The 27,763-nt window shown below is 50.1% G+C and overlaps 1 protein-coding gene across 2 annotated transcripts in view; it reads left to right on the top strand.

Moving 5' to 3' along the window:
- LOC122367502 (UHRF1-binding protein 1-like) overlaps positions 1-27,763 on the top strand; it is a 55,817-nt gene that overhangs the window by 4,472 nt on the left and 23,582 nt on the right. For both annotated transcript variants that reach the window (XM_043340612.1, XM_043340613.1), the window contains 4 exons: positions 8,022-8,223; positions 9,284-9,469; positions 9,858-10,083; positions 15,134-15,300. In XM_043340612.1, the coding sequence (XP_043196547.1) occupies positions 8,022-8,223; positions 9,284-9,469; positions 9,858-10,083; positions 15,134-15,300 (781 nt within the window). The remainder of the gene's footprint in view (positions 1-8,021; positions 8,224-9,283; positions 9,470-9,857; positions 10,084-15,133; positions 15,301-27,763) is intronic.

Raw genomic sequence — 27,763 nt, 5'->3', positions numbered from 1 at the left:
CCCTTGGTGCCCGTTGGCGGGTAATATTTATTATTTCTCTCACGTGGAGCCGATCTTCATATCACGAACTTTGCTCCGACCTTTGCAAATCATCTTAGCTGAACATCGAGTGCTCTGGATCCGCCGTTCTTGTGTCGTCATATTTGACATGTCACATTTAGAACTACTCACCTATTCCGTGAAAGTCTCCCTCGGGTTGCTGTGCTCTTCAACTTCGAAGAGGATAGCTCATTGTCACTCTTTCGTAACGCTAAGTTTCTCAACTGCACTGTTAGCATTTTCAGTAACTGCCGTCGACGCTGCAAAGGTTTCTCTAGAATGAGGGATTTTACAAAGGTGAATGGAAATGTAAGTTATTTGTCTAAAGAGCACGCTGAATTGCACGTTGGTGGTTTTCATAGACAGGCTTGAATGACTATTTCATAGCATAACACTACCTATGTGAACATAAAACAATATAATATCACCCTTATCGATGCATATTTATATTTTCGTCTGTAACTCCTGCGACAAATGAAGGAACCCCTTTCCCTACGCCAAGGGAATAGGTATGGGACAACTTACGTGCTGTTCTCTCATTTAAGACACATTTGATTGACTACAGGGTGTTCGGAAATTATTTGCCCCTGGTTCATTTAGCTAAATCCCACCATGCGCTTTAAGAACCGTAAAAATTGCTAAGACCGTGCCTCAGGCTATCCACAGCTGTCCGTTAGACAGATGACATAACCCGGTCACCTGACCTTGACACTTGCGAGGCGCCAGGGGCCAGTGATTGGCAGGCGTGACTCTCACCTGAACGTGCAGTGTCTACTATGACGAAAGAAACTCTTTGACAAAGCGTCTGAAGCGCGCTGAAGTTATGGTGAAGACTGGAATGAAGTGGGAAGTCAAATCGAATCCTCTGTCCTAATCCCAATCGAAAACCTATGGGAAATCATGAAGGAGCTCAGCAAGATTGAACCAGCTCCCACAGAAAACAGACTTTAGGGGAACCTGTGAAAGGTGTGGCTGAACATCAGCGCGGATAATTGGACATCTTGATCTATGAAATGCCAAAGTGGATGAGTGAATGGGTGGACAGAGCAAGGGATAAATCGGTAAATAAACCATGACCCGGGGCTCTTTGTTTATTAATTATGACGGCGAGTTGATGGAGGGGCAAATAATTTCTGGACACCCTGTACGTTCTAGCGCACTTATCACGAGGAACAATATTACAATACCATTGGTCCTGGAATGTTAGTCGTAATCCATTAATTAGACTCAGCAAAGTGTATAAATCGAGTAACTTTCTTATCACACATACCATATGCGTAGTGCGAGAAGGCGTAGCTCACCAATGTTTACGAGCGAGCGAGCGTAGCGAACTCTTTTCAATATAACGGAAAAATCTCAGTATGAGCCGGGCCGGGCCGGCCCGGCCCGGCCTGTAACGCTTTTGAGAGGCTTATATCTCAGCAACCGCTGGACCGATTGGCCTGCGGTCTTTTTTGCTGGGTAGCCCCATTCCTTCTACCCCGTAATTGACTACTTTTGATACATCTCAGTGACCGTCGTGGCACGTGCCACGTGAAAAGTCGAGGGTGTTCAAGCTGTTTTGCAAAAGTAGTTATTTTGAGAAGCTCATATCTTAGCAGCCGCTTGGGCGATTGTTTTGCGGTAATTTTTGTAGGGTAGCTGCATCCTTTCTACCAAAGGTCGGATACTCTTGATCTATGTGAGTGACCCCCACTGCACGTGCAAAATGCAAAAAGAAGAGGCGCCAAATCTGTTCCCATTTCAATAACTCGGTAATTACTAGGGCAATTTCGCTGAAACTTGACCTACAGGTAGGCACCCAGCAGGCAATGCATTCCCATGTGTTGCGGTTAGGGTACTACTGCACGTGCGCACGTGTAGGGGCGCTTCCAGATGTCGAGAACAGCTGGGCCGATTGCGCTCAAATTTGGTACACGGTTGGGGACCGGTTAATAGGGTGCCGTGCAAAAATCAGTTTGGACCCTGTTTGCACGTGCGCTCGTGCAGAATGCCGCTTCTAGATCTCAGGAGTGGCTGGGCCGATTGCGTTCAAATTTGGCACACCGCTAGCGACCGGTTAGAAGGGTGCTTTGCACTAGCCCGTTGAAAGTACCCTCTCGCCCTTCAGCATGTGCAGGGCTCACTATCTCGCTCGCTCGTTCTTCGCCCAAAAGGCGTTATACTGGTATGATAGTGGTGTTCTCACCACCGTCATATACAGCTCTTCTGAATATTGTTTTAGGCTGAAGGCTCGTGTCTGCTGCCTAATTACCTTATATTGTCATCAACAATCGATGCATCTCTATCCAGCTATCTTCTGGTGACCAGTATTGCCTCCGGCCGCCGTCGCAGTGACCATTCTTCAATAACAGGTCACGGGTCATCCATAAATAACGTGTCTCGTGACGGACAGGGCACACGCGGCGGTTGTCCGTTTCGTGGAAATTTATCAAACAAAGCTAATTTGAACACCATCATAGTTAGTACCGTTTTACAGGTGACGGAAGGCATATTGCTGGATTCGTATGTTCGAATCGTTGGCCGCTTACTTCAGGAAAGAGAAACTCGCTACTGATAAGTGAAAACTGATCCCGCGGACGTTTTCCCAACAGCGATGTCTGACCGGGACATTGCGGCACAGCGTGCTTGCAGGCACTCACTCCTGGCGCCATCTATGAAGAGGATTGTCCACCGCGGGACATATGCGCGGGACAACCAATCGATGTGGTTCAATCAGTATCAGTTTCTCATGGCTTTGTGATTGGAAGTTAGAACTCTTGCAGCCAATGTTGCGTCCCATTGGTCCCGGTGAAAGAGATTTGTAAGGCATCTTGTCACTGTTTACGAGCAATTTTATGTCCTTGGCTATGGTCGGGCACCAGAATCAGTTAGAGAAGTTGTTACTGCGCAAATCTGAATGAGCGTAATAATAATCACATAATCACGACCCACATGCGCCAGGAGCATGCGTGTCGTCCTCTTGGTGAAGCTGGCCGGCGTATCACCCCCGGTCGTGACCCAGCCATAGGCACGCAGAGTTCCCAGCCATAGGCATAGGCGCGTGACCCAGCCATAGGCACGCAGAGTTCCGCCACGTGTCAGCTGATATGGGCGCCATACGCGCGACACGAGGGTGCGTCAGCAAACACGCGGATATTGGCGTCCCGAGCGTCCTTCCGCGATTGTTATTGTGGGACTTGCGACATTCTTCTGTTTAATTTCTTTTCAATAAGCCTTCATGTGAACGTTACGGTTCATATGGTTCGATTTGGCTCACCAGTTACGAACGAAACTTTAAAAAGTATTAACACTTGTTCCAGCCATTTTTTTTTTTCTATTTGGATGTCTTTATCTGATTCTAAAGGTATGCTTCCTGGCGATTTGGTACCAACCAATAACTGTACCAAACTTACGGCTTTGCCTAAGCCTGCAGCGATGTTATTTTGCTCGGCGGAAAGCATCCGAAATCGGTTGTTTTGTATTCACGGCATGTCGACTGGCTTGGAGCGGCTGTTCGCTCGGCGTAATGTCGGCGGCGGCTCGACAGATAAATCGATGTTCCTCTCTGGCGCCCAGCCCGTCGTCTCGACGGGCCGTCCTCCGGGCCTGTGAGCGCGTGTCGTCGGTGGTTGAGAGCCAGCGGAGGCGTGTGTCGCGGTCGACAGAGCGGGTACAATGCCGTGAGATGGTCACAGGTGGAGGGAGGGCAGGCACGCGGGCGGTCTTTGATAAAATCTGGAGCGTGCTGGAAGGGGTTGAATGTGGAAAGCGGCGCTTATTTGTGGCTGTTGCGGTGAAATATGCGGGTGACGACACGATGCAGATCGTCGCATGGAGATGTGTGGATCGTTGGCTTTTGAGGGTGGATTGTGCTGAGGTGGGGTGCTCGGGCTCGGTGTAGTGCTGACTGGACTGTCGTGTCGCCGGCTCAGATCGGGAGGCTATCGCAAGTCGGTAGCGCCCGCTCGCTACCGGTCCACTCCCGGGCGGTGTTTAACGGCCGCGCATTGCGGTGCGTTGGGTTTCCATGGAAACATCAACAAACTCGGACGCTCGCAACGCTGAAGCGTCGAGCCGAATTCGTCTCAAACGCCGCACCAATACAGCAGCGCACTGCAGTCTGCAGCGTCGGGCTATGAAACACCGCCCGGGAGACCGTGGGCCGGTGAGGACTGCCGGCCGCGGGCCGACCTCGAGGGTGTCGTAAAACAGCGCTCTCGTGAGACCGGTAATCGGACAGGCGGGATGGCCGCCGCCGAAGGTGCGGGCCGTTCAGGAGGACGCGGAAGGTCGTCAGCTGGTCCGACTTCCGCCGTGATATGGGTATCTTATCACCCAGTGGTGATTCGGCGGCCCTGTGTTACCGGCGGCGCTCAGCAACTGTGATAGCTGGATTATGCGCGGGCACGCTTTTATTTGATGTAAGCTTTGGCAGTGATATTTGGTTATTGTGGCAATGCGTTCACTTTGACTGGGTCCAATTGCTGAGCAGGCACGACCTTTAGACCTGTCTTTGCGAGCCATTCATTCGTCGGGGTAGGTAGGTAGACGATACATGTCCGTATGTTACGTAATCGATAGGCTGCCGCCCACACAGACAGTTGGGAGCTCGCCGCCGCTCAGCGCTGACCACCCACACCACTGTGCCGTCTGCAGTGGCACCGTCGGACCCGCCGCCTACAGCTTCAGAGTTTCAGTAACCGTCCACCGTCCATCTTTTATCGTCCATCGTTTATCGTCCAACGTTTTTCGTCCTCCGTTTATCGTCCATCGTTTCTCGTTCATCGTCCAACGTCCAACGTTTACCGTCCATCGCTCATCGTTTATCTTCCATCGTCTATCTTCAATCGTTTAGGACTTGTCGTCCATCGCTTAACATCCATCATCTATCGTCCAACGTCAACTCGTATTCTCCGGTCCACCATGCACTGCTTGCAACGTCCGCAATCTTCAGCCCCAGGTATTCTTACCTACTCAGTTTCATCTTCCACTCAGCACCTGGGACCGGTTCAGAATCGGTCGTCTGCCTGGTGACGTCACTGTCTCAGTCTGGTGACGTCACTGGTTTAGTCTGGTGACGTCGCACTCTGTCTGGATGGCGGTCGGGCGGCTCGTTGGTTTGCTATTCAGCCTCAGCTGAGCCGGTAATATTTATACTTAGACCTGTTTTGGCGGCACTTATGGTAGTCCCGTCACCGTGACCGCGCTAATACGGTAATTCGTTGTCGCGATTATCTCATTGATTGGACCGGGCAAAAATGCATCCCTCTTGCCGTTATGTCCAGCTTCCAATTGGATAGTTGTAGAATGGTGTCAAAACCGCTTTTGAAACGTGTCTAAAAGCGGGTCTACTGGAAATACAGAGCAATGTTTCGAATTACGTGACATATTAATTCCTTTGGCTGTGGTAATATTATTTGATGAATATTATGCCCTGATACTGATTGGTAGGCATGTGTTAATTTTAACGCTTTTTCCTTTTTACTCTCAACGGAATCCACTCCAAAGTCATAACAATTTTGCAAGAGTCTGACTGCAGCGTGAAAAACAGACTGCAAGAGCTGACTTTTCCTGAAGTGTTGTCCAGATGAAAACACTTTCCAGTAAATCTGAACTCACTTCTCTGCTTTCTGTCCCGGTTGCCAGGCGCCTTTTTGCCGCTCCGACCGCGGCAGGCGGCGGCCTTTTGGGGTCGGGGAGCGGCGGCTTTTTGTTTCTCCGTGTGCATACGGCCTGTTGCTGGAGGCTGGCTGGCATTGATCGGCCCTGGCGCTGACCGGAGCCGGCGGCGGTCTTCGGCCCGCGGCCCGGCCGGGCCCGGTCTGGGATGGACAGTGACCATTCTCGGACCGGGATTTGGCTGAGGATATTTAGGGCTAACGCTTGTCATGGGATGCACTGAAATGTTCTGGAGAAATTAATGTTTTATTCGAAATGTGTATGAGTTGCAATGGAAACTGCTTGGACACATGGTCTTAAACATAACGTGAAATATTTTTCAAGAAATACAAATGATACTTTGTAACTAATCCCGAAATACCATTTTGTGATCGTGTGATGTTTCTAGCAGTATATTTTTCTGCAATAACCCCCCCCCCCCCCCCCCCCGGCTTTGCTCCCGAATGGACAATCAGACCCTTAGGGCCGAGTCAAGCTGTCTGCTTAGCCTCCGATTGCCGTCCGAGCTGCCGCAGCACGGCGTAGAGGCCTTTGCAAATAGAATACAGATCGGTCACAATTCTGCGGAGAGCTTACAACCTGGTATCTCGACATGGTGCAGGAATTTCCATGCTTTGAAAGACATTGGTATGCTCCGTATTCTGGTCCTGGCCGAACAGCTGGGCATCGGAACGTTGTTTGAGATGCTCAGTAGCATACTATGTTTGTTGATTCACATAATCGGGCTGAAGCTATTTAAAATTGTGCGCTTCACTGAGTCCGCTACTTTGCGTAACATCGATTTCTCGGCTGGTTTACCTCGCGTTGTTTCTGGACCACCGAACCTGTCGCCTTGGCTTCGTCGTGCTTCTGAGCTTGGTTTGTCGTGAAGCGTCCCACTGAGTTTTACGGCCTGTTATTGAGACGTCATCCAGGGACGGGTGCGCTAATCGTTTTCTGAACGACTGTCGAGAAGCATCCACAAGACACAAACTGCGATTTTATTTTTCTGCAAAGTGCTTGAGGATTGCTCGTGGTAGTATCATATTCGTGAGCTGCTGAATTCGCGTGATCATAAAACTAGAGGAAGAGCAGCCAGTTCTTGGAAGTAGGATAGGACCTTATCAATAAGGCATGATTAGATGGGATATCAATAGAAAATGTAATTTAGGACTTGGTTGCAACGTTTTGACAAATAAATCTTGTCCTGATCCGGAAGCGCATCAAGATGCCCAGATTTAAAGCTACAAACCGTCACAGCTCGACAGCGGTGAGGACTCGTGGCCTACGGGCCGCAAACAATGCCCTTTCCCACGCAGCTGCCGTTCGCTGTGAGGAAGGCCGTGAGTCTGCTCCGAGCTGAAGGTTAATGGCCAATGCACGTCCACTGGCAGCCGGCTGGGCTGGGCGCAGTCAGAGTCGTGAGGCAGTGAGATCACCGACCCGAGGAAGGTCATGCCGGAGTTCTACAGCCTTGGTCATGCCCTGTTACCAGGTACTCGGCGACCGTGAATATTGGCAACTGGTCACAGCTGGCAGAGGCAGCACAGCCGTCACAAAGCTCGAAACCGTTTACTCCCTTAGCTTAAAATGGCCGCAGTATCAATTACTCATTTTATTTGAATGATTGATGGTGCTAATTTTTATCATGCTGGGAAAATATTCCTCTCTGCATTTTACCCCCAGAGGTGTTGCGTGTCACGCGTATAGGGCATATCTGTGCAGCAGGGACAATATTATCCTCCAAGATGGGGCTAGTTTTACGCTGTGCATACTTTGCGGGCTATGCTGGGATTTTCGGTCGCTGCAGCGGCCGAAAATTGTGGGTACACCAGCCTAGGCTCAACACCGCGCTGTTGAGCCTATAGGCTGGTCTACCCACAAAATATGTTCGTGGCGCGCTACGCTAGGAGCTATTAAAGGCAGCCCTTAAAACAGCCGTACGTAACCACGGGCCAACGACTTGGATAAAAATAGACGGCTGTTGTAAAACGACAAGGCGTGAACCTTGTTCCGTTGGAACATCTGTTGTCCGCTGTAATTTTGTTTGCAGTGTCAGCTATTGATTGCTGAATGCTGATGCCGTAGATAAGATTGTTCATATATAATGCCAGAGCTTGACTTCTGAACTGCTGCATTATGATTTTGATGCATCTATCCGTACGCTAAATTGTTGTGCTTCCTACATTATAATAATCGCAATTATACATTGCTCAAATGTGACAGCGAAAACAAATCCATTTGTTACGCCTCGTATAACGTTGTGTGTTGGCTATCAATGAGCCACATCTAATTCTGTTTGCCACCCGTCTGACACATTTCCGCCCGTTCTTCACTGACAGATTCGCCAAGAACCTGACGGCGGATAAGATCAACATCAGCACGATGCGCGGCGAGGGTGAGATGTCGAACCTGGAGCTGAACGAGGCCGTAATGACCGACCTGCTGGAGCTGCCCGCCTGGATGCGCATCACCCGCGTCTGGTGCAACCGCGTCACCGTGCGCATCCACTGGACCAAGCTCAAGTCGGTGCCCATCTATGTGGTACGTGTAATGGGGGAGCGAGGGAGGGGGAAGAGAGGGAGGAAGGAAGAGAGAGAGAGAGAGGGGGGGAGAGGAAGGAGGGAGCGAGGAAGAGAGAGAGAGAGAGAGAGAGAGAGAGAGAGAGAGAGAGAGAGAGTGAGAGAGAGAGAGAGAGAGAGAGAGAGAGGGAGGGAGGGAGGGAGGGGGAAAAGAGGCTAGCAGGAGATGTGAACCTCGGCGGTGTCGTGTTTTTTTTCCGCAAATAGGGAACACGTGTGCAGGCGTATCGATTAGTGGGTATCTAGTATCGATTTTGTCGGCTCAGGTGTCATATTACCGCTATAGCAGCTCTATCAGGAGCCGTCATTGGAAGCCTAGCTATCAATTCGGGGAGTGCTTTCCGCTGTGGATAATCAATGGATATTGGTTGTTAGCATTCGTGATGTGACGTTATGATTGTTTCGTTATGAAATAGTGTATCCCTTGTTATTCGCTTTATATGTCAGGGCGTGATATGTTTGGTCACTGGTCGAAACAGCTGTGTACTGTGTACCCAACAGTCTAACTAGATTGAATGGACTTAGCTGTAATAGAGCCGTACCTGATAACCTCATCTGGGAATAAATCAGTTAGCTTTATCGAAGGCTTTTATACTCATACTCATACTCATGCTCATATATTTCGGATTACATCCACAAGATGGGTTTTCAGTTATCCACGTCATACAATGGTAATATAGGCACATAGAAGCGATAAAATGGCTCATGATAAAGCAAATACACAATAAAATGCATACACACATATCACTTGTAACACTTACTAAAAGAGCTCAGGTAAAACAAGACAGCGATGTGTGTTCATCAGCATATATCCTCCTCTTAAATACTGCATAAGTAGGCGAACGTCTGATACTTTTAATTTATTTAATTGTTTAAACTCCTCACAGATAGGTACGTTTGATCGGATCAGCTGTGGTGATATTCCCTTGCATCTTTAGCTTCACCTCTGTTTGCACTGTTCGCACTAGCAGCAGAGGATACTAAGCTATGTGTTTATGTGTTCTGTGCGCGTCTGTCGGCAGAGTCTGGACGAGGTGCAGGTTGCCATGGAGACGTGTGACGAGCTGAGGCCCATGGCGGCCGCCCAGCCGGCCTATGCGTCCGGTGGCCGCTACGGCTTCTCCGACAAGGTCATCGACGGCATGACGGTCACCGTCAACTCCTGCTGCGTCATGTTCAAGTCGCACGCCTTCGAGGCCTCCGTGCAGGTGAGTGGGTCAACGGGCCGGGGCTAGTTATTCTGTTTTGGATGTGTGGGAGATGTGAAAAATGGCGGACAAACTTAATGTTAAAAGATATTCACCGAACTTCGAAACTGCCAGTTTTATTCTTAGGAGGTTCAATAAACATGTGCAGTGGACTTCCATGGAACAAGTTGAGCTGCTAACACAGCCGAGCCGATGGATGACAACTTTAAAAAGTATCTCATTTTTCTTCTTTTATGTCGCTATAGTTATTTGTCCTTTCTACCTGTCTTACGCTTTTTGGTTATCGTTAATAAGCCTTCCAAACGTCTTAAACACTAGCAGTTCACTATGTGTTAAACACAGCCGCATCAATCCTACCCTAACCTTCACCCCTCTCCCGCCTCGACAGGTATCCCGGATCGTGCTCGAGTCCAAGTCTCCCTCGTGGCAGCGCAGTGACCTGCGTATGACGCGGCTGCGGGACCCCGACCGCGGCGAGGTGCTCATCTTCAAGGAGCTCCAGTGGCAGACGGTGAAGATGGAGGCGCGCTCGACCCTGGACCAGGGCCTGTCGCCGCTCAGACTCATCACCAACCAGTCTCACTGCCGTATCGTCATCAAAAAGAAAATCAACGGTGAGTGGCGGCTCGGGAGTGGGGTGGATGGGCTGGTGGTCAGCCGTGGGTGCGATTTTCAGATGCAGTTTTTGTGTGGTTGCGAAGTTTTCGTTTGGTGGGGATAATCCCTTGGCCGTCAGACTTATTTGCATTGACTTCAAATGACAAAAAGTGTCTGATCCTCTGTCTCACTTGATAAAAATGATTAAGATGCATTGCCTGAGGTTGAGCTTACTAATTGGATTGGAAAGCCTGGAAAGTTACGTTCGGTCATTTAGTCAACACGAGTTTGTGATGATACCAGCCCGTCCATTGACTTTTGTGGTGATATAGCTCACTTTGGGCTCATACTGCCTCCAACAGGCGGGGCTGAGTGGTCGGCCCGTGTGCCATAGGTCGCCGTACACCGAGTGGTCCATCCCCTCATTACTCTATGTCACGCTACTTCTCATGACGCGATGTCAATGCCGTGCACGTTTCGACGCTAATGCTGCCACAGCGTCACCTATTAGCAAACACAGCTGACGTGGTTAGCTGTTGATGAAGATAGCTCGGCTACTTGCCAGTCCAGCAGCATTCGGAATCCAAGTCGTCTTCAAAGCATCCGATACCATCAATGCGACGCTACAGTAAAGGGCTAATTCGCCGCCAAAACCGACAGCCTTTTATCCCTCACTTCAGTGCCGAAGAACAGTGGTGGCCAGCTTTGCCGGCGGAACTATTCTATCTCATCATAACAGCAGCGGTAGTTGTATATCATAACACAGATCTGTCCGTGCTGCGTCTCCCTTCCTGTTGCGCTCGCGTGCTGAAACGGACACGCGTCGTGACACAGCCAACATGTCAGCTGGCTGTCCGCTCGCGGCTCCCATCACCTGAGCTTATCGCGCTCCCCTCCCCGCTCGGCCAACACGGGGGTGAGCTGGGGCGCGGGCGTCGCTGGCCGGCGATGGGGAGGGTTATCGCCCTTAGGCGAAAGTAGAGTTCCTTCAGAGAGGTCTCCTGGGAGAGCTTTCGGAAGATACGGGCGGTCTTTGGCGGCGCTATGTCTTTTGTTTGGCTTTATCAGTTCGGTTTTGTTGGATGGCGTGGGTCTGTTCGTGAGAGGAGAGGAGACGGCCGGGCACAAAGGGCTGGCAGAGGTGAGCCGGCTATTTTTAGCACCGCCGACCGAGGCGCGGTCATCAGACCACTATTAGAGCCCGTATAGGTGGGTCTAATACCAGCAACGGTAACTGGCTCCGGGCGGTAATAACCATCGTGCTCCGTAAAAACGGCAGCGATACCTCGTTACAGAGAACTCAGGATTCCCGACGCGTCGGAGTGCGCTGTAGTGGCACGAACCGGCTGCCTAACAGCCGCTGGGTAACACGGGCCTCCCAAGTGTGCCGATGGCTGCTAATGGCCGCTCGCCCAGCGCTGTGTCCGCAGCGGATCGGCCCGGCGGGACCTCCCGGCCTCGAGTGGACGCGCCTGGGCGGCGACGTGTCCGCTCCGCCGCCGAAAAGTTTCCGTTGTCAGGAAAGTTTTATGGTCGGGCTGAGCGATTTAGTATGATTGCTAAGCGATTGCCCGCGTGGCGTGCAATCCTTTCCGCGCTGTTTCGCTGGTGAATGGCTGACCTGGCGCTAACGCGCGACACTGCTGGGCCCACTGGTCTGTTGGGTGTGGATAAGGACCTATGTAACTTCAATACTAATCGTGTGTCTGTGCTCGTCAGCCGTGCCATCCGCGTCGTATGCGCAGGACAGGCCGTGTGACCGGTCGCGGTCCGCCGCGCCGCGCCGTCGATTATCTATTTCCGGTAATTGACCAGTGTGTGAGCACGGGAGCCAGCGGTAATGGCCGCAGTTGCCCGGCTATTGGGCGGAACAAGGACAACGCACGGAGGAGTTTAGAGAGAGGCAGAGCGAATACGGGCAAAATATTTAGAAGAGAGTAACTGTGCCTACGGCCTACGCCTCATAGTTCCGTAGATCTTACGTCTTCTTAGTTGACCATGATCTGTCTCGCATAGCCCGGTTTTATTGAAATGAATAATATTATATGTACGTTTGATCATGGCTTTGAGCAGACCATCCCATGGTCAGTTCTTCGGAATAGCAGCTAAGTAGCTTTTGCATTCCATGAAAGGCTTCAGTGACTCATGGTTTATTTTGTTATGCTAAGCGGCTTCCCTCATACCGTCTGCCACCAGCAGTTTGCATCGTAGCTAGAATCTGGTCGATCTGTTCCAAACTTGTTGAACTGTAGATTGGGGCACTGTCATGCAGTTGATGGTGCATGGTTTATGCATATTTGGAGAGCTGGAATTCAGCGACGCCATTTCCGCGCGGACGAATAACGGCTGATGAAAAATGGAGACCCTGGCCTGTGTGATTCATCTTATGAAAGGAAGTATGATTGATATGCTGCATAGATATAGAGCATATACTTTTCAGCTACCTCAGCGTGTGACTGCTTTATTTGGACTTGCCTTATCCGTATTTACTTTGAGCTCATTTATTGTAGATGTGTTTTCGTTACCCAGTTTCCTTAGCCATAAGAGGCCCACTTGACTTAAAGTAAAACTCATCATGAATTACTCTCTCAGAATTGCAGAGGACTTTACCACAAGACACCACCTGTGTTGTAAATATGTCAGATTCACCTCGGTGGTTTGCACCTCAGCTCAAACACTGGCGTCAGCTCTCACTCGCTGGGGCGGCCGTCAGTGAAGGGTATTTTCTGGCAGCCGTCTCAGTCCTCGGCTCAACACAAACACTGGCCCTGGACACGTCACCGTGCGGACACCCTTGTGTCGACACCCTCGCGATGGACTCGGGTCGAGACAGCGCGCTCTGCTGCTGCGTCCCGTGAAATACCCGCGTGACTCACGACCCCTCGAGCGGCACCGGCCGCCATCTGTGCATCATCTGACGATCTGGTCACGTCCTCCGCCTGTCCGGGGATCCGGAGCCGGTCCTGGACCCGGATCCGGAGCCGGTTCCGGACCCGGATCCGGAGCCGGACCGGCGCCACACGGCATCTTCAGAGCTCTTATCCTGTCGGGTTCGGGGAATCGTGTCTCGGCGTCATGTGACTGAGATATTACGTTTTTGTGACGGAGGTGGAAGGTCCACTGTTTTTAGTTACCCAAAAACATCAACTTTTTTCTGTATGGCGCAGCCCGTTGGCCTCAGCATTGCTCTTCCTGGCCCGGATCTCAGTGTTTAAGGCGTCACCCTCACCAAAGTTATTCCTTAGAGAAATTATTCCCTGTGCCGGCCTTCTGTCCGCCGTGCTATGGCGATAAACGTTCGTGGACTGAATACCTCTCTGCGCGGCAGCCTGATACGGCTTCACCCGCGTCACAGCGGCTCACAGCTTCCTCGAGGCGATGGCAGTTTTCCCCGAGCTGCCGCAGCTCGGGCCGCCACTATCAGCTTCCCCAGCCCGCCGGTCGTGTTTTGACAAGGCCAAGTAATCCCACGGCACTCAGGAGCTTCAGCGGGCGAGGTCGCGAGAAGCGAAAGCTTCGACGGAGCCTTTGCAGCTCGGCGGCCATAGTCTACAGAGCTGTGAGCTCAGCGAGCTTTGGTGGCGAGCACAACAACGCCAACCTATCAGCGCTATTGTCGAGGCTGCTCTGGGGAATCCGGGTATTGGCTGGAACGTTGGGCGGTTGAAATGGAGCCTCCGCCACTATTGGTTTGTAGAAATAGACTGGGTTTGCTCAGACGGATTTATATACTCTAGAAGCTTCAGCTATGATGGTGGAAAGAGCACTGGGATTGGTGTTTGATACCATCGGCACCATTGTGGATTCGGCGGAAATATGGCTGCATTGTGTGCCCGGACCGGCGTGAAGTGATTCTGTGCGGTATATCAGCACACAATTGTTCAGAATAGGCGGAGCGGATCGTCGGCGCCGGCCCAGCGCCTCCGAATACGGCCGGCACTGGGGGGTTATGAGATACATGACTTTTGCATACACTGCAGCGCCAACACGAGTCTGAAGTCATCGCGTGTGAATGATAGTGTCTTTGGGCGCGCTCTCAGCCTATGTGACGAGAGTTCTGCCTTGTTGCTGAATGCTGGACCGAAAACTGTCTCAGTCCTCTGGTCCAAACAAATGGATTGAAAATTCAAAACCGAAAATGTGCTCTATCGGGATATATTTATAGTGATAAAATTGGCTATCTTTGTCATCTTCTACGGTCCGGCTGTCGCTCGATTTCCTTCATTTGGCGTATCTAGCGCTCCTGTCCGGCCCAATCTGTCGTGCCTGGCGTGTCTGAACTAACGCTGCTGTCCAATGTCCCGCCCCTGTCGTGTCTGGTCGTGCACCGGCGCCTTTCTCTGGGCGCGCCGTGTGGGGTGTTATAGCCCTGTTGGCTCACCCCCGCCCGACGAGCCTGCCCTAACTGCCCGGCGGCAGGCACGGGTCTCTGCCGGCGGTAGCGTGACTATAACACTTGGCACCTGCCGGCTGCCGTGGCTTCACGACACTGAGTCGCTGACTGAATTAGTAGATATCCCGCGGGGCTAATGTGAGGCGGCTGTGCAGTGTGCACTGCACATGTCTGTTCGGTGACCGGACATATGCAAGGAGGTGTTTTACTTGAATAGCCGAAGTTTGGGACTTTTCCATTAAGAACAGTCACTATTCTTTAGAATTGTGATTTTCTATTGAAAATCCCAACCTGAGCTACCTCTCTAGGGGGACATATTGATGTGTTGAGTGAACTGCGGTGAAATGTTAGGCAACAGTAACGTCCAAATACTAGCTCTCACACAAGATTCTGTCTACCTAATACCCACCTACCACCAGTCACAGTCCACACCTTCAGCCTCTGCGTTGGTCGGCTCTTACCGCTGCCTATTTTGACCTCCCCCGCTTGGACTCCACTTCCTGTTGATTGTTTCCCATTCTGACTCAGCTCCGTGTTCCCGCCTCTGCATACTGTTCTTTGCTGGCCGTTGACCAAGTTTCTGACCCTGTTCTTTGTCCCGCCCCCTTCACTTCTGGCTGTATAAGAGTTCAGTGATGGAGTGTGACCGGGTTTCTGGCCCTGTTTTTCCGCAGACTGTTCGGTGATGGGGTGCCGGTTGGTGCTCATCCTCGACGACCTGCTCTGGGTGCTGACTGATGAACAGATGAAGGCGGCACTCCATTTCCTCGACTCACTATCGGGACTTATTCAGAAGGCCACTGAACACAGCCATCAGGTCAAGGCCGTCCGGAAACTGGAGGTGAGTCCTGCGGCCGCCAGGATGGCGTGGGCCCTGCGTCTTAGCCTGTGGTTACCAGGCCCCTGCCCTACACCCGCCCGTCAAGCCTGTAGGCTGGCCTTACAGGCTGTATTTCTCGGCGTGGTTTATCAGTGCACCGTCTTTTCCGCCTCTCATTCGCCGCACGTCGTCGTCACCCGTTCCCCGTCCGTCCATGACGACAGCGGGGCTCATTGGAACTCACTTGGCCGGCGATAGTGGTGATCGAGCACCGATCGAAAACCACTTAGCCATCGTCACAATGCCGGACGTCGCCGCCACCGCTGACGAACGAGCCCGGTCGGCCGATCTGACCACCAGGGGGGGGGGGGGGGGGCTGTTATCGGGACAGAGGGCTGACTGCATGGGAATACCATGACTGGGTTGATCGGCATGCTTTTTTACTTCTTTTATTGAGTGAAAAATGAATCTTTTTTGTTTGGCTTGGGGTGACTGTAGTCTTTTCCTGGTGACTGCAGGAGCATTGAGCGTTGTTCGCCCGCCATTTTTGTTTTGTTCATTCCCAAGTGATCGCAGCTAGCCGCTGTGCTAAGAAGTGCAATGATAGCGAGAGCGACCTTCATCATACAACCTCAATGTCCCAGTGTCCTATCGAATGACAAGCATCCGCAAATCACTCTAGTTGAGTCCGACGAAGGTCGGCTATTTGTTTCCGGGGGCGAATTTGTGTACCTTATGTGTGTTGGCATAATGGCGGCATTTTCTCTTGACTCTGAGTTGTCAGAGTGATGCAGTGATCGATTCATTTTGACGTTGCCCTGGTCTATGGTGTAGTAATTACCATGTGGCATATACATCGTGCTTTTAAGTACAAGCGTGGTGCTAGTCAGCTACCTACGCTAGCTTTGTTCCATTCCAACCAATGCTGCACTTCGTGTCCGAAGCCGGACTTCGCCTGATGTCTGTCTGTATAGCTACGTTGAAAGGCTGTATGCCGTTCCTTTCATGGCGTCAGGTTTCAGTTGCGGCGTGGGCATAAAACTACACTTTCTGATCGATAGCAAACGACACAGTCCCCTGGTTTGAACCCCGCTCCGCACCCCTCCTGCCCTAACGTCCGGGCACTGATGGAGTCAATATCAAACGAATGACCGGGTCATCGGTGGAGCGCACTATGGTTGGAAACGGCCTCACGGATGGCCGGGGGTCAACGCGAAAAAATGTTTTGCCCATAACTTGTTAATGCGTAGACCGACTGCGATGAAACTTTGCATAGGTATACCAGTGTCTTTCGTGCATCATACAGTAACTCAGAAATGACGAGGTCACGTCACGTCACGCATGTGTGACGTCATCATTGCAAGTATGTTATAAGTCGCCTATGTCTTTCGTTATGTTATCGATATCGCGAGGCATTTTGAACATGTTTTGAATACTGCTATTACTGAATGGATATTGTTGTTATGCTTTAGGGCGAGAAATATCAACGTAGTGACGCACAGTGTCTTACTATTGGTCATAAAGGGTCAAAAATTTGGAGAAAGAGTATTTATGATTTTTTTTAGATTGGGCAAAAAAGTAAGAAATAAAATGACGATCAAATGACAAAACATGCGTCAGATTAACCCGGCAGTTGCTGGGGTATTTCCCCATCCGCCGTTTGCCGGGGGGGGGGGGGGGCGTTCAACGCCCCCAGCCGATAACTCGCGAACAAATAGGCGCAGCGAAACGCACGAAGCGCGGCAAACGAAAGAAGAACGCGACGAGACGATTCACATGAATACTTTAAAGCTGAATTTCGAGGTCACAGGTCGGGTCAAAGTCAGGTCAAACACTTGAAATCGGGCTTTCAGTAGCATGGACTTTAGAACCTCGCAATCGGTGCCTCGCGTTTCGCGTTTCGATTATATCGTCATCAGTTGGTCCTAAGTAAATTCAGTCATCAGTTGGTCCTAAACAATCTGTCACAACTGTCACAACTGTCACAACCCTTCATATAAGTGCTAAAAGAGTGTCAGATCAATGTAGGGGTCAGTCAAATATAGGCCACTGGCCAGGGTCAAAGTCAGGTCAATCAGGTAAGAACATAACCCCGAAAATTAAAACTGGTACCTATTCGCAGCCCATGCATGACACATGTTTTATGGGTACTTTTGGGCGTAGAACACGATGGTGACATTCATTTTATCATACGAGTACCTGGCTGGTTGAAAAAAGATCAATTTCAGAAATGCATGCGTCATGGTCGTGAAGTAGTCACGAGAAATTGCCAACATTCAGTTCAAGATTTTGGAAAATGTAGAACGATGATCAAAAACCATAGATAGCAATTTGATTTGCCATGGTATTGGCAGTGTAATGGCGTTTACAGCATGTCTGTATGTCTGCTCTGTCGGTGGATATCCATATCCATACTCCAGGATATCCATACACGTTTGCACGATATCCATACTCCAGGTGCAGGGGCGAGCAGTTACTTCTTACGAGGGGTGCGGAGTCGAAGTCAGAGTCGGAGTCAGAGTCGGAGTCGGAGTCAGAGTCGCCCAGAGTCGTGGCAACGAGCCAGGAGTCGGAGTCGGAGTCGGGGTCGGTCAGGAGCCCGCAGTGGAAGTCGGAATCGGTCCGAATCGGAACAGCTCCATCACGACTCCGAAACACTGGCAGGGGTCCGGAGTCGGAGACAGAGTCGGCCGGAGTCAAGGCAACGAGTCAGGAGTCGGAGTCGTAGTCGGAGTCGGATTTGGCGCCACCACGACTCCGCAACCCTGCTTCTTACCATCATTTATAAGGATAAGCGATTGCAAGACTGACGCGCCGACCTGGTGCTAACGAAGCGACGGGTAGGTACGCCTCGGGAGATGAAGCTTCACGGACGATTTTGCGCACAAGTGCGCAGTCTGGTTTTACGTTCCCCTTACGCAGAATTGAACAGAGATTTATTCTGCCAAAAAGCTCAATGGAGGTCGATGGAGAACTTTTTGTATGTCCAATGAAACATAAACGTAATTTTGCAAATATTGCTGTGGTGACACTGCAAACAGAATGCAATGCCGTTCCTGATTTTGAACACGCATGGTAAAAAGAGTCACTCCACTCGATAGCCAACATAACAAGGATTATTTTGATATATAATAATCCAGTTTTACAACGTCATGGAGGTACTCCACATGCTATCAACAGCGCGGTTGTTTAAACCTTTGACGGCGCACTAAAAAAGTCACTATCAGAAACTCCCGATTCCACGTACAATAATGGAGAATAAATGCGCAACTAAATAATTTTTGCTGCCCAATTCAAAACATTTCATCAATTTCCAACAGAATGACACCCCAAATATACATATATTCCGAAATTGCCCACGGCCATCCGTGAGGCCGTTTCCAACCATAGTGGAGCGGTCTGGTCAATTGGGCCGCCGTTCAGATGCTTGGTCAGCAATCGGTCACCAGGGCGAACAGTGGCGCCGGCTGTGGCTGCTGGGATGGCAGGCCGGACGATTGTTGAAAAATATATTTAGGAATGCTGACCTGCTGTCGTGCCGCTGAAACCACTGGATTGAGGGATTCAAATGATATTACTACAGGAGAGCGTGGAAAACGTTTGTTGATCCGATGTAACATGAATATTGCCAGTAAAATCAAATGATTTCAGCGGCATCATTTTGATGGCTAGTTATGTCATGTACTGATACACATTCGATAAGCTTCACATACCACAAGATGCAAAAAAAAAAAACGCTTCACATACCATAAGATATCACAACCAAGTTTATATATTTAGGAATGTTGACATGTTGTCGTGCCATTGAAACCTCCAACATCCTCACAACCTCACCGCTAATGTGTGACTCGCTGCCATAAATCGTTGGTATCAAATCTTAGCTCTCATAGAACCGGCTATTTCGCCATGACTGGCTACGGACTTAAAAAGTTTAAAACGATCCTTTTCGTGTGGTCTAACGTCTGTGAATTGTCGACAAAGTACTGTGTTCGTTAGAGTTACTTCGATTTCATGGACAGACTGAGTATGAGTCAGAACTCCGGACGAAGTTGACACGATGTTCTTGCGGCTTTCGGCCCCTGTCACGCATGTCTTTATACAACCTTCTGGGATGTTCGGCAGAAATCTGCTCGATAAAGTTCACTTTCCTGGAACAGCATGAAGCTAGTGCGTGTCGCCTTCCACAACTTGAAGTCCCTGTCACGCTTAGCGAACTGTTTCACCAAGGCGCGCACAACTGTACTGTACCTATGTACTGTACGCGGCCGTCCTGAGTTCGGGACTGATCGGAAATGTGACGTCGGGACGCATAACCTCGTAATGTCTTCTGGTTCATGTCAACACCGTTGTTGTTTGTCCACCAAAGTCGCTTGACGCTCTGGTTTAGTAGGTGTCCCAGCTGGAAGGTTGACCGTTGACCTATGTGCTTCAGATGACCTCAGGCGTGGCACAGTGGCTGTAACAATACAGACTGGATGTTCATGTGAAGTGGTTGTAAGATTTCACTAATAGCTGGAAAGTTGCAAATAATGAGACTGCAGGGCATATGTCCTCTTTCTCTCCCCTCTCTCTCTTTTTCCCTCTTTCTTACTATTCAGTATTCATTCCTCCCTTCTTTCCTCCGTCGCTTCTTTTGCTTTCCTCCCAGCGCTCTCCCCTTCCGTTCATCGTTCGTTGCCGGGCAGCCATAGCTGTCTGCGCGGCTACCCCTTTTATCGCCACTTCCGCCGCCCCCGCTGCCGTCGCTCCCGTCGGCGCCTGTTGACCTTCCCTCAAAGGTCACAGGTCGTCGGTGCGTGTGTGGTGACCCGCTCCACCGACGGACGATGCCGGGAGAGTTGGGGGACAGGGTGTTCGATAGAGCGGCACACTGAGACGATATAGATCGGAAGGGTGAGAGTGGGTTTGGAGGAGACAAAGACAACAATCGCGTAGGGCCTCGGGGCTCACATAGAAGAGGTCTGCCTCTCGATGCGGTTTGAGAGACGCTGGATAGCTTTCGTAGCATACCTATTGGATGCGTCTTCACGGTCATGACATATTGGAAAGGTGTGTGGTGGTTGCACGATGAGATAAGGTGTTTTTTTTTGTCACGTCCAAGACCGTCAGTGGCCACTACTAACTCACTACATCCGTTCACGCTTCATTCTCACTTTTTACTTAAAACATATACCTTAGCATTCGCATTTTAGTTGAACCCGTTATCGTAAGAAGCAGTCTTTTTCAAATACTTCAATTGTAAACCGAAGGCAGTTTTATTATTTCTACTTGGGCAGTGTTATAAATAAAACGCATTCACTTTGTGATTGTGATGAACGATGATGGATCAGAATCTAGGGGAGCTGTAGGCTGTAATCCCTGTAAGAACGTTGACCGCAAATATATTGTGTAATCCAGGGTAGCGTACTGATCTGAGCATCCGGTGACGACCGTCTTGGGACGACCACGAGGTGGTCGATTTGTTAGATGCGCTCTCAGGATCAGTCACTCTCGGCTGCTGGGCGGCCAGGCGGCTGCTTCGTCAGAGGATACTATTACTCACATCCCAATGTTATAAAATGCCGTACCACAGATAACAGTAGTACTACTGTTATCTGTGGCCGTACTATTCCATTTACGGCATTTGGTAACATTGACAGTGATACCATTGCCGACAAATGGTGATCCGAGTCGACAAAATGATTCTTTGGACTGTCAACATACGATGGACTGAGATGCGTGAAAACCATCTTGCATTTAATAGCCGTTTTCTGCAGCTTAACTTCAGCCAGTGCTGCCATATCCATTCCACGACGTTTATAAGATTGAGCGCAACGCTCAATCTTATAAACGTGCTAACCTGGGTGGCTTTTGCAAGACAGACTATCGTCAGAGGCTGTTCACAGGACCAGTCATTCTGGAAGTCTATTCGCAGCGCTAGATTCTGAGCCGGCACACGTCTCGTTGCTGCTCGCTAACAGGCGAAGGTTCCATTTGTGCCGGCGATGATTCAGCGTTTAACGGGCTTCGGGAGACGGCAGCGTTCCTAAGAGTCGTTCGGGAGCAGGAATCGGCACAGAGGACTTGAAGCTGTCAACTGTCGGCATTACCGGTGGATTGAGCAAGACTGTGAACTGTGGAATGGACCAACTGTGGACTGAGTTACAGGGAAGGGTTTATTATTAAACTGGACACTTGGACAGCTGTAGACCCGTCTGGAGTAACCCGAGAAGTCAGCAGGCCTGTGGTTCGGTCTGCTTGTAGCTACGCTTTAGCTTTAATTCCACGCCAGCTTCTCCTCTCGTCTGGTGGAAATCCGTTGAATAACATTAGCACTGGGAGCTGTTGGAGACAGAGACAGCGTCAAAATGGAGCGGCGCAGCTAATTGGACTGACGGTAGCTGCGGGGCTGACAGTGTGCAACTGAAGTGAGAAGAGAAGCAGGTCGTCACACAGTCGTTTGAGTGAGCGTTGTGTGCGTTAAAATAATAATTACTTTCTTCACATTGTGCCGTTAGCTTTGGCAATTCATGGTTAGACCGATCCTTTTGGACAGACTGATATTCGTCCTGGTGAAACGGCAAGTTATAGGTTTTTTTCAAGCCTTTACCGTTAATTCTGTTAAACCAATAAAGCTATTTTCTACGATGCAATTCATTCTTTGACATACACTACAGGGCTGCAATCGGTCTATGCATGTTTGAAGTAAGTATGAATGAAGCACATTGGTTTTGTCAATAACTCAATAGGGTTGGTATTTTATTATTTTTCGCAATCCGCATTACATAACGAGACACTACAAAATGTGCGATGTCTTACGCTGCCAATGGGTGATGTCTGTCGATACCATTCCAGTAGCAACCTCAATGCTCCTTGATTGACAACCCACTCGACCGATTTGAAGCTAAGACCTTCCTTAAGCACATGGAGTGATTGCTCAATTTACTTTATTTCTATCCTCAGGCCAGTATTAATCTTTAGAGCAGCACCAGCCCTCTGCAGTTATTTGTCATGGTTGGACCTCTAACATTTCAGCCAATAATCCACTGTAGCGGTTATGAATTATGGGGCAATGTGGAGCGACGATCTGTTTTGGATTGTTTCATTCGTTGCATTTCACTGTATGCATTGTGAATGGCGTGGGCGCGGGGGCGTCAGGGCGGCATTAGTGTAGGTGGTCATCGGTCCGCTTGGTGGGCGTGGTAAGCGGGCGGTGTGCCTATGATTTCCCACGGGTAGAACCGCCGCGCCAGATCGCCCTTTGTGACCCGTGTCACCGCGGAGACGTGCTGGGGAGATACGCCGGGGAGACATGCTGGCAGCTGGGTAGACACGTTGGGGGGAATAGCCGCAGAGCCTCGCCGAGGAGACGGTGGTTCAGATACACCGGAGAGACAGTGAGACACGCCGGGGAGACATTAGGAGAGGCTTGCTGAGGACTGAGGAGACATGGCTGAGAGACAGGGGAAAGGCATGCCACTCTGTCCCAGTCTAGAACCGCTCGTTCGTGAGGCACGGCTGTGAGACACGTCCTACGACGTGTCTCACAATTGTCGCGAGCTGCCCGTGAGTGAAGACCGCGTAATCTTTCAACGATGAGTTCACTTGAGAAAGGGCCGTGCCCGTTTCAATGTCCGTCGACCCTGACACATTCGCCAGACAGCGCTGGTATATTTTGGTTGAACATTTGTCATGTTCAACGACGGTAAAAGCGAGCAACACGTAGTTTTATGGCTCGGGCTGCCAGCAGTTATGCGCGAGTTTTCCATCAGGCACAGGGATGTAAAGCTGATACGCTAGCAATGGGCGATGGCGGACTTGACTGAAACCCTTTTGATGTGCCTTTGATGAGTATCGGTCGTTGATTAGTTCCAAATTAGTTTGTGCAATTAAAGGGACACTCCCACCTTAACATTAGTTTTGAGTTGAGATAGCCAAATTGGTGGCCATGGCCTGCAAATACCGGTTTGGGCACTCACAACATCGAAAAATGCTTTAATTCGAAGATATGGAATTTCAAACTTGCAGTTTTCGGATTCTAAGGGGCTAATGCATTGGAATGCCCCCTTAGAATTTGTGACGTCAGCGGAGATCTAACGATTTTTAAATCTTAGACTAAAACCATCGTTAACACGTGGTGGTATACGCTGCTTTGCGCGCAACGTCTGCCGCACTTTAAGGCTGCCAAATTATTGCTTCCAAATAAAGTCGCTAGTAACAGGGGAGATCCCAAAAAGTAAACAAAAGTAAAAGCCTAATATCTTGAAAACCAGTGAGTATTTTTCGGTGAAATTTGGTAGATATTCGTTTTCGCTCTTTCTGAACCAAGGGACATCACTTCCATGCCAATTCATTAACTTTTTTGAAGGTGGGAGGGTCCCTTTAAGATTCAACAGAACCTAATGAGGATGTCACTGCCATCACCATCGACTATTTAATTTCGCCCTGACTATGCCTCGCTCACCTCTCAAACAGAAGTTCCCCCAATACTGAATACACTGTGCGTAGAACGAAGTGACACACGGACCTGGGGCCTTCCACGGTCAGTTCCCAATGGTGTAACAAGCAGCTATCTGGGCTCCCTGGGCGCCTTTCTGGATTCCCCCACGCATTACAGCATTGATATGGCTTTGTGGGTGGACCATGTAGATAACCACTGTTCCTTGTCTCTCTCTCTCTCTCTCTCTCTCTCTCTCTCTCTCTCTCTCTCTCTCTCTCTCTCTCTCTCTCTCTCTCTCTCTCTCTCTCTCTCTCTCTCTCTCCTCTCTCTCTCTCTCTCTCTCTCTCTCTCTCTCTCCCTCTCCCTCTCCCTCTCCCTCTCCCTCTCCCTCTCCCTCTCCCTCTCCCTCTCCCTCTCCCTCTCCCTCTCCCTCTCCCTCTCCCTCTCCCTCTCCCTCTCCCTCTCCCTCTCCCTCTCCCTCTCCCTCTCCCTCTTCCTCTCCCTCTCCCTCTCCCTCTCCCTCTCCCTCTCCCTCTCTGTCTCTCTCCTTCCCTCCCTCTCTCACTCACCTTCTTTCTCCCTTTCACTCTTTCCCTTCCTTCCCTCCCATTTCCCTCCCTGCCAGTACGGCTTCCACACACCTCCATGTTTGTAGTGTGTGGTCAGGTAACCCCAGCCGTGTGTGCTGTATGTGCACACGTGTGCGTGTTTGTGCGTGATAAACACCTTTTCATCCCAGTCGCGCTGCCCTCAAAGACATCTCTTGGTCCGAAAACTGATCAGCGAATGGCTGCGATGCCTTTCCTCTCGCCGTGGTCCGTGCCCTGCGCACTTTTAAGTGAGCGAAGAACCATCAGCGCTGTTGGCTGTCCAATAAAGCGAGGAAAGCTGATGAAACAGAGCTATCTCTCAGTGGACGAAGCCTGCTCCGGGAAAGTTATTGAGCGATGGCTAGGAAGGAAATCTGGTTTTCAAATAGCAACGACATTTTTGTAGGGTGTCTACTTTGGTTTTGGTAGCTAACAAACGATATCACGAGCGTGCTGGTCTGAGCCGTTCACCATTGAGCAGTAGGTACTGAGCGGCTTCCCTCTGCCGGCTGTCGTCCGGCATTAGCCTATGCTCTGGGTTACATGAGCAGAGAACGGACTACAATGGTGAGCGAATAGGAAAATCCGTTCCTGATACGCATTTACTTGCTCATGTAACCCCGGTATATGTCGCCGGTCCGTCCGACGCCAGGCAGGGACGGGCCGCACAGCCTGCCGCCGGGGCGGGGCGGAGGTGGCAGCTATTGACCCGGCACGCCTGTCGTTATGGCGCAGCGTTACGTACGCGGCGTTATTGGCGCAGAGGGGCGACCACACGACGGGGGACGCTCCACGGGGCGCTGGGGAGCCGCTGGGACACAGGTGGGGTGCGATGGGGACACAGGTGGGGACTGTTGGGGACGACTGAGATGGGAACGATGGACGGTCCCTAATCCTATCAACGCGTTAGTGGGGACTGTTAAGACACAGGGGGAACCGGTGGGACTCGTTAGGGATCTGTAAGGGACCGCTGGGACTCAGGTGGGAAGAGGCGGGACCATTGGATTACCGGCGAGTCAGTGAAGCTGGGACGGGTGACAACCGACAATCCTTTGGTCAGCCATCGAGCGGGCGGCGCCGACCACCATTGTAGGCCTGCCGTCACCTATAGACTGCCGTGGTCCCATCGCCTGTCGTCGCCCATGGACCGGCCTGGTCCCATCAGCAGCGGTCGTCGCCAATAGACTGGCCTGGCCCCTGTCGCACTAACTGGCTGGGACAGAAGGCTGCCCGGTCGGCGACTACTAGGGCGTGGTCGGAATGTTTGGTTGCGACGCCATTGACTTGTTGCGAATCGTCGGGTGGGAATGATGGGCACTCAGCGAAAACTCCTGTCTGTGGCATTATGGTGTAAAATGGAAGTGCGTCTTCAGTCACTGAAATCTGTCTTCGTGGGAATCAGATGTATTTTAGCCACATAAAATCTAAAGCATTCTGTGATATTTTATAAATTTTTTGGAATTGGCTTCATAAATATTACGGTGGCGTGCTCTTGATGATTTCCTACGTCCACACACAATGCCTCTCCCGTGGTATTTTCGCTTTCATGACCCGCCTTACCCGTAATACCCCATAGCCTTCTTCTCGACACCGCGGTGGCTATAGCCGCTCGTTCCACGCGGTCCACCACAATGAGGAGCCGCGCCGTTACGTAAAGCTGAGGCCTCTGGTCTGATTCCATTGACCCAGCTCCTCTAATATACAGGAACAGGCATGTGATGCTAAATCTCCATTGCGGGTATGGTGTCCGGCCGCCTGACGTTCACTCGGTGGTTGGTGCACTCCGACCTATCTCGTCTTCCCGGACATGCCTGACTGAGAGTTTGGGATAGCGGGCTGTGAGTGAAAAGTTCACGGTCATTCATATATTGAAGACCACCTCCTTGGACATCGATTTTTGCAACTCTTTTAGTCGCATCATTAGTCTTCGTTTACCTATAGTTTAGGTGCAATTATGGGATTCTCACCGGCATTTTCCCATCGATATCCTCTCAACAGTTTTCAACAAGTCTTCAACAGATCAACTGTTCTCTAATAACCTTGCTGATTGCTCCTCACCGACCCTCGTCCTTTCGTGTCCCCCTCCTCGCCGCATGCTCAGGAATTCCTCATCAGCTGGTTGTGATGAGGTCACGTCTAATATCGTGTCCGGCCGTCCGTTTTGTCCTCAGTCACCGCGTCCATCGTGATGAACTTGGTCGTCGGCTCTCTCCATTTCTGTGGTCACGGCACAGGCCTCCACATACGGTTTATCAGCTCATAAAATAACGTCTGCGGTATACTCTCACATAGGTGGGTTCTTACCTATCTGAAAGCCCTGTCATCAGATCCCTTATCCAACTCTCACTCCCCATCTGCCTTTCCTTCACTGTAAAAAAAGTTTAGCACCATAGAGGTACTTTTCAATTGACTAATTTTCAGTACCCTAGCGGTGCTAAGCTAAGCACATTATTCGTACTTAACTGAGATCTAGTTTAGTATCAAGGTGCTAATATAAGTACCCATATTTGTTTAGCACCCGTGTACTAAATGTAGTACCCTACACCTGCTAGACCAATTTTCAGTACCCTAGCGGTGCTAAACTTTAAAAGGTGCTAAGAATAGCATGCAGTTAGTACCTTCCGTACTCACATATGAACCGTTTTAGCGCTATTGTTACCCCACGACAAGTAGAATAATGCTAACGAAAGCATTGGGGCTGAAAGTAGAATATCTATACTAGTTAAAGCTGCTGCATGAAAAGTTCGCAAAAACTGCTTTCTTTAGCAGCACATACTTTCACCAGTTACTGCAAAAAGGACTAATCAATTACCAAAAAGGAAATTTTGTAAGGCCGAAAAGACGTGCAAAAAAGGTTATATCCTAGATAAGTGATAACTACAAGTCTCAATGATTGTGTTTTGCATTCTGCAATATTCCCGTGTAAGTGCATCTTTCAAGCATCCAACACATCATAAAATTAAAAAATAATAATGGAACATTTATTAACACTTCATATCATCTGCATGAAAAACAAATGTAAATATATACACAAACAAACGCACGGGAAATAACGAAAGGTCGCTCATATACCTGCACACTCGCAGTGACCGACGATTAACGCGAGATCGACTGGGGGAGGCGGGGGGGGGGGTCGTTGAAACGACGTTCCGTTCATGGTCATAAGTTCGACCTCATCCACGACCAGACGGCGTTTAGTGATAGACGGAACCGGAGACCCCGTGTTGTTGTCGTAGTTGTCCTCCATTGTAAGTGGTAGTCGACGGAAGAACTGACCAGGCCCCATGCCTGGAGCAAAAAAAAAATTGGATCAGTTCCAAGATTTTTTTCTGTTGGGAGCTATTTTCGCAAACAACACAACTTTCCTTCAGACCAAGAAGCGCGATTTGCCAAAGTCGGAATATGAAACACTTAAACAATATAAGATAATGTCAAAAGATACAACGTGTCAGACTCACCAAAGTCGATCAACGTC

This window comes from Amphibalanus amphitrite, unplaced genomic scaffold, assembly GCF_019059575.1.
Source record: "Amphibalanus amphitrite isolate SeventyFive unplaced genomic scaffold, NRLGWU_Aamphi_draft 000874F_arrow, whole genome shotgun sequence".
Classification (NCBI taxonomy): Eukaryota; Metazoa; Arthropoda; class Thecostraca; order Balanomorpha; family Balanidae; genus Amphibalanus; species Amphibalanus amphitrite.
Note: the sequence above shows the minus strand (reverse complement) of the source record. Positions and strands in the feature narration are given on the sequence as shown.